At 37.9% G+C, this 10,185-nt stretch overlaps 1 protein-coding gene across 1 annotated transcript; it reads right to left on the reverse strand.

The window, feature by feature from the left end:
• Nucleotides 1-7,449: 7,449 nt before the first annotated feature.
• Nucleotides 7,450-9,949, reverse strand: LOC113129590 (sclerostin domain-containing protein 1-like). Its single transcript, XM_026305648.1, has 2 exons — nucleotides 9,738-9,949; nucleotides 7,450-8,031 (listed from the first exon to the last, which is right to left on the reverse strand). Exons 1-2 carry the CDS (start codon nucleotides 9,931-9,933, stop codon nucleotides 7,607-7,609), a joined length of 621 nt encoding a protein of 206 aa, XP_026161433.1. The 5' UTR covers nucleotides 9,934-9,949; the 3' UTR covers nucleotides 7,450-7,606.
• Between the last annotated feature and the right edge of the window lie 236 nt (nucleotides 9,950-10,185).

Consider the following 10,185-nt stretch of genomic DNA (forward strand, 5'->3'; position numbering starts at 1 on the left):
TTACTCATCCTGTACTTTCTTCTTTGTCTGTCTTTTTCTTCAGTGCCCCTCTTTTCATGCTTACTTCCTGGCTTTTTTCTTTACTTTCAACTTCATTTTCCTTCCCTTTCTTTCAACTTCTTCTACTTTGTCAACTTCTTTGCTTCCTTGGCACTTTTTTCTTTCCTCACCTTTCTTTCTTACTTTCATTGCCTTTCAACCCTTTTCTACTCATCCTGTACTTTCTTCTTTGTCTGTCTTTTTGTTCAGTGCCTCTCTTTTCATGCTTACTTCTTGCCTTTTTTCTTGACTTTCATCTTCATTTTCCTTCCTTTTCTTTCAACTTCTTCTACTTTGTCAACTTCTTTGCTTCCTTGGCATATTTTCTTTCCTCACTTTTCTTTCTTCCTTTCCTTGCCTTTCAACGCTTTCTTACTCATCCTGTACTTTCTTCTTTGTCTGTCTTTTTCTTCAGTTCCTCTGTTTTCATGCTTACTTCTTGCCTTTTTTCTTTACTTTCAACTTCATTTTCCTTCCTTTTCGTTCAACTTCTTCTACTTGGTCAACTTCTTTGCTTCCTTGGCACTTTTTTCTTTCCTAACCATTCTTCTACTTGGTCAACTTCTTTGCTTCCTTGGCACTTTTTTGTTTCCTCACCTTTCTTTCTTACTTTCCTTGCATTCCAACCCTTTCTTACTCATCCTGTACTTTCTTCTTTGTCTGTCTTTTTGTTCAGTGCCTCTCTTTTCATGCTTACTTCCTGCCTTTTTTCTTTACTTTCAACTTCATTTTCCTTCCTTTTCGTTCAACTTCTTCTACTTTGTCAACTTCTTTGCTTCCTTGGCACTTTTTTCTTTCGTCCGCTTTTTTGACTTTAAAAATACTCCTCGTATTTTTCGTCAGCGTATCAGCTCTCCCACGTAATTTCTTCCGAAATTACCTTTTCTAGTTACTTTATGAATTACTATTAATCAATATAATTTAAATAATCTCAAATTTAATAACTGCTGTAACAACTGAATTTCCCCTTGGGGATTAATAAAGTACTTCTTCTTCTTCTTCTTCTTCTTAACATAATTGAAAATCTATGGATAGACCTTAATAGAGCAGTGTGTAACAGGCAGCCCAGAAATATCAAACAACTGGAAGACTTTTGTAAGGAAGAATGGGCGAAGATACCTCAAACAAGAATTGAAAGACTCTTGGCTGGCTACAAAAAGCGTTTACAAGCTGTAATACTTTCCAAAGGGGGCAGTACAAGGTATTAACTCTGCAGGGTGCCCAAACTTTTGCAGACACCTTTATTTGGATTTCTGTTATTTTGAAAGTGTAAATGATGAAAATAAAATCCAACTTTTTTTGACATATTATAAGAATGTCTTATTTGCATTTTGATGGTTTTTGGGGATGTTTCCATCTTTCCTTGCCTTTTTTATGCACATTAATACACATTTTTACTTGGGGTGCCCAAACTTTCGATGTCCACTATATGCCTTAGTATTTTTGTAATATTTTTTATTTCTTATTTATCTAACATCTTTGCTACTTTGGCACTCTGCTGTGTACTTGTACTTTGCTGTTGCAACAATGCAATTTCTGCAAGGTTTTCTTATCTTTCTTATCTTCCACTCTTTATTTGTTTCCTTCCATGTTTCTGTTCTCACACTTACTTCCTGTCGTGTTCGTTACTTTCATCTTCTTTTTCCTTTTTTTATTAAAAATTTAATTTTGTCAGCTTCTTTCCTTCTTTACTGTTTTTTGCTTTTATTGTTTCTTTGTCTACTTTGTCTTGCTTTCATCCAATATTATGGTTTTAAATACTGTTCTCCCACGTAATTTCTTCAGAAATGATCTTTTCTCGTTACTCATACTGTTTTAACTCTTTTGTTCTCCACCACTTCCTGAGGCTGCTAAATGCTCTATTATATTCACTAGATAGTTTTCCATTGCACTAACACATTATTAATATTTGTCAAAGCAATAGAATGCACAGAATGATTCTCTCACAGGGAATTATTGCCTCCAGATTAAAGGGGTTTTGTGCTGCTTCCCAATTGCCTTGAAAACTGTTATGTACCTAACAGGTTCTTGGAGAAAGTAGCACAAAACAATGCACAGAACTGTCAGTCCCAGACTCTTTGAACTTATGTTATTTATTCTACTTTAAATTCCTTTTGTCTACTCTAGTTCTTGTCTGAACTGCTTATCAGCTATAACAGCATTATAGTTGGACCTAGTACGAGGGAAGGCATGTGATCCCTATGTGGCTGTGAAACACATTCTTTGTCTGGTGAGGGTTTGCTGAGTGTTGTGGCTATGAGAGGATCCTTCACTAACATCCTGCCTGAATGGAGAACAGGTGTGTCTGCAGCAGAGAGATTAAACTCTCTTTGAGTATCTGAGGCTATTGACTGCATAACACACATGTAGACAGACATCCAGTAGCACCACCTTTCACAACTTTAGGCCTCAGGACACTCAACAAAACGGACCTTTGTATGTCTCTATTTTGGTCTTTTTACTTGCCATGTTTGGAGATGAATTCCTGTGGCTTTTGATGTGGCTCCCACCCTCTCTTTTATGTACAGGATGCCAAAGTTGATATAATTCATAATATAGAGAGGAGGGAGTTTAATAAAGGTAGAGGGGTTTATCAGCTATAGTGTGGGTGGGCCGTGACACAATAATATCTCATGATTAATTGCTGCTTGTTCTAGTCTGAATTGTTACCACATTGCTTCCTGAAGCACACTTGTCATGTTACATCTATGACTTTTACGATGTCAGCAGTATCACAGACAGTGGCGTAAAACTGCTATTCAGCTATGTGTGAACTCTTCATGTAGATGCATGTGTTTTTTTAATTCAAAGAATGACTGTGCTTTATCAAATTACACTTAAGACACCAGTGAGTAGCAGGATGCTGAGATGTTCAGGGAAAGTATTGTAAGCCTGTGCTTAAGAGACACATCATCAATAGATAATTATAATTTTAAAGGGATATTTTATGGCCTTGAAATAACCAAAGATGCATGCTGGATGTGCTGCAAACTCAGAGCTTTGAGCTACTGCCTCAGACCATCTGACCAATATGGACATCTGCAACATTTTGACATCATGTATACCAAATTTGACACATCTCTAATGTATGGTGTAGGAGGAGTACATTAAATTCCATTGTAAGTCAAAACACAAAATCCCAGTCCCAATATACCAACAAAGATACAGAGACAAAGAGGCAAGGCAATCTCAATATTAAAGGTGTGGTCTTGAAACAGCATTGTTTAAGACCAGTAATAATATTGGCAGTAGAACCTTTGAATTGTTTCAGACAAGGCTTTACTGACCGTGCCTCAAGTACTATAAAATAAATAGTAGATAATTATCAACAATAGGCATGAACGTACAGTTATAAAATGACCCAAAGAATAGAAATCTAGTATTACCTGGTATCTACAAGGTATTAAAAGCCAAACTAAACAAGTGAGTCTTTAACATGGACTTAAGGTCAGTTCAGTAATCACATCCAAATCAAGCATCAATGGGTTCCAAAGTTTGAGCTGTAACAGCCCCACTGCATGTATTGGGACCTGGGGACGTCTAACAGCATCAGAGCAGGCGACCTGTATCTCCTTGTTTAGAATTTAGTAGAGGCTAGTTTCTTTAGTAGTAGTTGTAAATACCTGGAGTTAACAAACTAAGTCACAGTAGCTTTGATAAAGAGAAACAGTGAATGTGGATTAATGTGGGGTTTTTGTTAAAGGAGATGAAAACTCAAAAAGAGCAGAATAGGATAGGATATATAGTTCTACTACAGCCATAAACGTAAAGGAAAACCAACACTTCAAATAAAAATACACAAATAAAACATGCCACGACAAACCATCAAGAAAGTAGACTGGAAAATTAGAAGGGCGAGACAGTCGCTCTATTATTATTATTCTTTATTCTGGAAGATGTGTCCAAGAAGAATTTCAAATTTTTTCTCATCAGATCTTAATGCCTTAAACAATCTTTGGCCCTTAAAAGGCATTTGTTTTTGCATAGTAGAGTTTTACTTACATTTATGGATGGTTCAACTTCTGATTGGCTGAACACACCTGATCCAGGTAATCAGCAGTTGGTAGGGCAGGGATAGTTGGAAAACAAGAAGGACAGTGGCCCTTGAGGACCAGAGTTAGGCACCTCTGATCTCTGGGATGCACTTTTTATACCCAGTCATGATGCTTGCCAGTTGCCCATTAGCATAGTTGATGTTTTACCAGGTGTTTTCAGCATTATACAACTTTTACAGCCCAGAATATGTTGTTGGCCTCAAATTTCGAATAAACTGATTGGGTAACATGGTGCTGCAGAGGTTTGCCCTGTCACCTCACAGCAAGAAGGTTCTCTGGGGAGTTTGCATGTTCTCTTCTGTGGTTTTTATTCAGGTATGCTGGCCTCCATCCATACACATGCTAGTTAGGTTAGCTTGCAGGTCTGAATGTGTGTTTGATGGATGGATGTGTGTAATTAAATAAATCAAGATCTATACATCCCTTGCATGTGCTCAGTGTTTACATTTAAATGTAGTTAAGTTTCATCAGGTGGATACAAATATCACTCCAAAAGATCATGTTGCTCTGTCTACTCAGTGTGTAATTAGGTAATTGTTAGTTAACCAGTGGGTGCCCGCTGATCCCTGTGACCCTGGTTAAGGAATAAGCGGGTATAGAACGGACGGATGGATGGATGGATGGATGGATGGATGGATGGATAGTTAACTAGTGCTGGACAACTTACTGAAAAACAATAATAAATTAATCATTACACATTTCTCATTGAAAAATAACTACTGTACTCATTACCAGCAAAAATGCATGCATTATCTTACTCATTACTTTATTTGCTTCCCTACTTACTGCTCAGCATTACTATGCTGTGATTACCCTTCACTGTACCTACAGGATATTATTGACAAAAGAGCATCAATCCCTTTTCTTCTGCAGGTAACACAAGTTAAACATCCTGTTGTCATCCAGTGCAGGTGATTCTATTCACTGCCTACCTTATCCCACAGCTTTCAGAGTGAAAAAACATGAACGGATACATGAGATAATAAAGTGTCTTAACATGTCGCCGCAGCTGGAGCAAGCCCAAATAGCCTAGAGGTTAAGGTATCCCCTATCACAATAAAACAAAGTATGGCATTTGTTGAAAAGAGAGTTTCATCATTGACTAATGCCTCTGTTGTTAGGGAGTTCCTGTTTGCAGTGAGCCTGTCTAGCATGCCTGAAGCATTATGTCAGAAAGACACTTGTAAACAAATTTCATTTAAACTTTTTATTTCAAATGGTCATGAAACATAAAAAAGAACTGTTCTGGTACAAATAAATTATGTACTATTCACTCTGGAAAAACAAATTTCATTTAAACTTTTTATTTCAAATGGTCATGAAACATAAAAAAGAACTGTTCTGGTACAAATAAATTATGTACTATTCACTCTGGAAAAACCCTATGAAATAACCACACTTATAGTTATCTTAACATAACTAAATTATTGAAATCTTACTTCACATTTGAAAATGGCTTGAAATATGGCAATATCGTAAAGATTTGACAAACTGATATAATTACTATGTTAAACTACGTACCTTTACTGTTGCCAGAATCTACACTAACACTACATACTGTATTTGATGAGCATGGGGCTTTCATACATAACAGTAAAAGTGGCTTGATGTGTATCTAAGCAATTTCAGACTAAATGTGCAACAGTGAGTAGTTTGAGTGCTGTACAGCACAAAATGAAGAGTGGCACATAAATTGGGTTGTAAAAATGTTAATATTTCAAACATGTCTCCCAGAATTTATCTTTAAATACAAATAATTTGCAACATCAGACACATTTTACAGGGAAGATAATGTAAATCAGATGTTTTTTTGCAATAATAACAGTATGATGTTATAAAATGCTATTAAGATAGCTATTATGTAACTGATACTAAAAGTATCAGTATGTATGTAAAATACACTGACAAATGTTTTATTTTTCAACCAAAATATCTAATTTGACAAAACTATATCTGCTTTTAGCAATGTAGTAGTAATGAAGTTATGTACGGTATGATTTCATGAGCATGAGTGATGTACAGTGTCCTGCTCTTTGCACTCCAACCACCTACCCTGACACTCTCCCTGTAACTCTGGTATAGCACATAACTGTGGCTGTCACTTACATAATATTCAGCCAATTATGTAGTTAGTAAAACTATTTAGTAATAAAAACATAATTTCTAAGAGACATAATATAATCAGATAATTACAATATTAACTGTCAGATCTGTTACTCCTGATCCTTTGATATTCTCTGCCATACACTGGGTCTTTTAGCCAAGTCCTGGTAGAATTAGACAGCAGTCACTTAACTCTGAAATATTCAGATGTATGTTTTCTCCATTCATTTACACTAAAACTATTACTGTAATAGCCAGAATCCTACCAAACCTGGCGGAACATCATCATAGTGGTTGCTCATAAGGGATTTGTTGAGTTTTTTTCTTTTTGGTAAAGTGCCTTGAGATGATTGAATTGTGATTTGGCACTATATAAATAAAATTGAATTGAACTGAATTCCTGCTATGACTTGAACAGCTGTTCAAGAAAGTGCATCTTCACTTGTGAATGTCCTCTAATACATGTAACCATTTGTGTTCAGATACATATTGTGAGGATGTTTTGTGCATAAATATGTGGTCACGTGTCCGCCATTGTCAGATGTGTATGCTAGTTTATCTAATAGATTTCTATTTCTAGAAATGGTCACCAACTGCATGTTACAAGAACCAAGCTTATATTTTGGCATAACAGATAAACACATCCAGGTAAATGTTCCTTTACAGTAACATTACTAGCTTTACTATTAGACTATGCTGCCTAGTCAACATTTGATCGATGTCATGGGCCAAACAACTCAGCATTTTGGTACAGGCTGTGGTTAGCTAGCTAGCTAGCTAAAGATAGGGAATAACTAGAAACAGCTAGCCAGGCTCTGTGCAAACCGGAAATGAAAAAGTCATGAGGTCTTGTCCTCACTGCATAGTTTGGTATCAGACCTTTACAGAGAACAAGACCTCAAGTGTTCATCAGTCAACAGTTCCAGCATGTAACTCCCCCATTAACTGATATTTGTATATTTCTGTTTCGGTGTACAGACAGAATAACCAAGCTGCAACAACTATTTATGTAAAACATGCATGTTGAAAATAACTTTGGACAGAGCTAGTCTACCTGATCATGCTGCCTTCCGGTCTTGAATCTAAGCTAGGCTAACCATGTTCTGACTCAAGATCAGTAGTTTACACAAAAATATGACATTGATTTCCATCTGAAGACCCCACCATCTGAAAGAAAACAAATATGCAAATGGTGAACTCTTCTTGTAAACAAGCTCTAAGGATTAATCTTAAAAGATTTTTCTTCATCACGATAACCTATAACCCACACTACTCACTTTTACTGGTACTGGCCCCAGCTCTTAAATATTTGGTCATTATTTGCAGACTTACAATTCATCCATAAACCTCATAATGAAGAAGAGTGGCTATTAGGAGATCTCCACTATAACTGCAGGATTACATGACTTTTAGTTGTCAGACTGCCTTCCATTTTTCTCCTCAGGTAATTCAGCCCTCTGATTTTTCCTCTGTTTACCACTATGGACAGATGGGTCCTTGTGTCCTGAGTCATTCTGCTGTCTGGAGTAGCGCTTGCACTTGCAGGAGGTGACCACTGTTATCTTATAGGTCCTAGAGCTGCCGTCCTGGCACTGCAGTCGGATTCGCTGGGCCCTGGTTCGGTCAATGACACAGCGCCACTCCTGGGCATCACGGCGACTCCAGTACCTCCCAGTGTAACCGCCACCCCCAATCCAGTTTGGGAGCAAGTGGGCTGGCAGACACTCCCCAGCACACACCAGCTCCTTAATGGGGTTGACACTGGTGCACTGGCCATCAGAGATGTATTTTGTGGACCTCAGCTCTCTGCAGCCCACCTGGCTCTGGTCTGGGCCTGAGACATGAAAATTGAATTACATATATGTACGCTTCACTCTCATAGTGTATGTGTTCTGTTCCACTTCTAACAAAATGTCACTCCTGGAGGTGGGATCACAGACATTTTCATTTTCTTTAACTGCTCTCAATTGTGAGTCACTGGGATGTCATCAGCTATCCCAGAATTGGCTTGAGAATTCACATTTTTAACAAAAGGCTACATTACCAACTGGGTGTGTGGAGTATGGAGAAAGACATAGGTATTCAACAGGCAGGGAAGGTCTAATGAAAATAACCATTTGTGGGGACTGACTCATACCAGACACAAAAAGTCATAAGTCATTCTTTTCTGAATATCTCTCACAACCTGCCAAACTGCATGGAGAGGAAATACTACAACACTGGAGGTGTACAGTAGTTTAAGATTGGATATCATCAGATAATATAATATAAAATAAGAGAAAAAAGATGAGATGAACCTTTAAATGTCCCACAACTGGCTTTCTAGCACTCAAACAGCTAAAGTAAGAGGGCTCATGTCTAAGCAGGATTTTGAAAAGGTGACCGATGCGTTTATTTTGACTAGGGTAGGCTTGTCTCTAAGTGTGTTCAAACTGCTGCTTCTCCATACTATGCCCATTCTCACATTTCGGGCAACATTATAGTCACCTCTGGTTTTATATAGGCTACTTTAGATATATAATACCAGACCAGTATGCACCTGGGATGATCTAAAGCAGTAGGAGATGTGCTTTCTTTGCTCTTTAACAAATAAACCACAATAAAACCACAAAATCATTTGTATGGACAAAGGACTTTTTATCCTTTGTACCACTGGTTTGTATCACCACCATTTGTGGCCTTTTCAATTTAGGGTTAGGGTTTGAGAACAAACTATGGCCTACAGAGGTGTTTTGAAAGTATGTGTAGATTAGATCAATTTTACTAATCTCAGAAGGTAAATTCATGTAACAGACGTTGCCGTGTGACTATCATTTTGTGTTCACAGATGGTGCAGAACGCTGCTGACAGGTTAAATACTTGTAGGCCTACTCGCAAATTTGATCATATTTCTTCCATTCTTGCATCCCTACACTGGTTACCTGTGCATTTCAGAGCTGATTCTAAAGTACTACTGCTAACGTACAACGTAATGATACTAGTCATTCTTCTGCCTTACCAACCCCCACGACCCCTGTTCTCAGCATGAAATGCGGCTGGTCGTTCCGACAGTCAGTAAACGCGCCGACCAAGCCCCAATTCTTTGGAATGCTCCACCCTAGCGTTTCTGTTTTTAAGAAACGACTCACTGTGCCTTTGATTAAATTACTAGTATTTATTTATTATGTCTATTTTATGTCTGTGTAGACTTTATTATTTTTTATCTATTTATTTTTATTTTATTTTAAATGATTTCATTGTATAGTGCGATGGGACATCTTTGTGAAATGCACTTTAAACAAATAGGCTACATTAAATTAAATTAAACTTTTCTCTTCATATTTTTCTCCCTACTGTTTGTTCCCTTCTTTCCTTCTTCCTTGGTACATCTCCAATAAGTCACAAAATACGGTCTAGTAAACCATCATTTACATGAAAGCTTGAAATTGAGGACCATATAGCATATAGCTATTTTAAACAAAATGTGTCAACCTTTATTGGATAAAGCAAACATTTACATTAAATCTTGTGGATGTTTTCAACGTAACCGTCTGGACTCACCATTGCGCACAGCGTCAGTCTGCCGTCGGCCGCCGTTCCTCGCCTGGTTCGTGTCTTCAGTGGCCGGCTCGTCCTGGGTGTCGTGGACCGGCCGGGAAGTGTCTGACTCTGTAGCGTCATTGTGAACTGCTGTGCGGCTCTTGCAAAGCAGCAGCAGGAGTACAAGGATCTGGAGTCCATTGGCTCGACGGAGCATGGCTGCACCTGGCTGATCTGAGTGCTGCTGTCCGTGACAAGATTCTATCTGATGAATGACCAAGATGCTTCGGCTCAGGTTTATATATCCCCTAGTGCAGTGAAACTTTATGAATGAACAGACACACCCACCTGAACAGTAGCCGTGCACATTCCCAAATCCTAAACACATACTAAACTATTCTTAATAGCTGCTTCGCGCGCATCATGTTGTATTTGAAGATTTTTGCAGTTAAAATCATCATCACTCTTT

Source organism: Mastacembelus armatus, unplaced genomic scaffold, assembly GCF_900324485.2.
Source record: "Mastacembelus armatus unplaced genomic scaffold, fMasArm1.2, whole genome shotgun sequence".
Classification (NCBI taxonomy): domain Eukaryota; kingdom Metazoa; phylum Chordata; class Actinopteri; order Synbranchiformes; family Mastacembelidae; genus Mastacembelus; species Mastacembelus armatus.

What these genes read in the sequence shown, in the direction of transcription:
- LOC113129590 (XM_026305648.1), bottom strand. Translation starts at nt 9,933, where the DNA reads ATGCTCCGTCGAGCCAATGGACTCCAGATCCTTGTACTCCTGCTGCTG. An exon ending in GACTGACGCTGTGCGCAATG is followed by an intron (nt 8,032 to 9,737) that starts GTGAGTCCAGAC and finishes TTCATGTCTCAG; the next exon opens with GCCCAGACCAGAGCCAGGTG.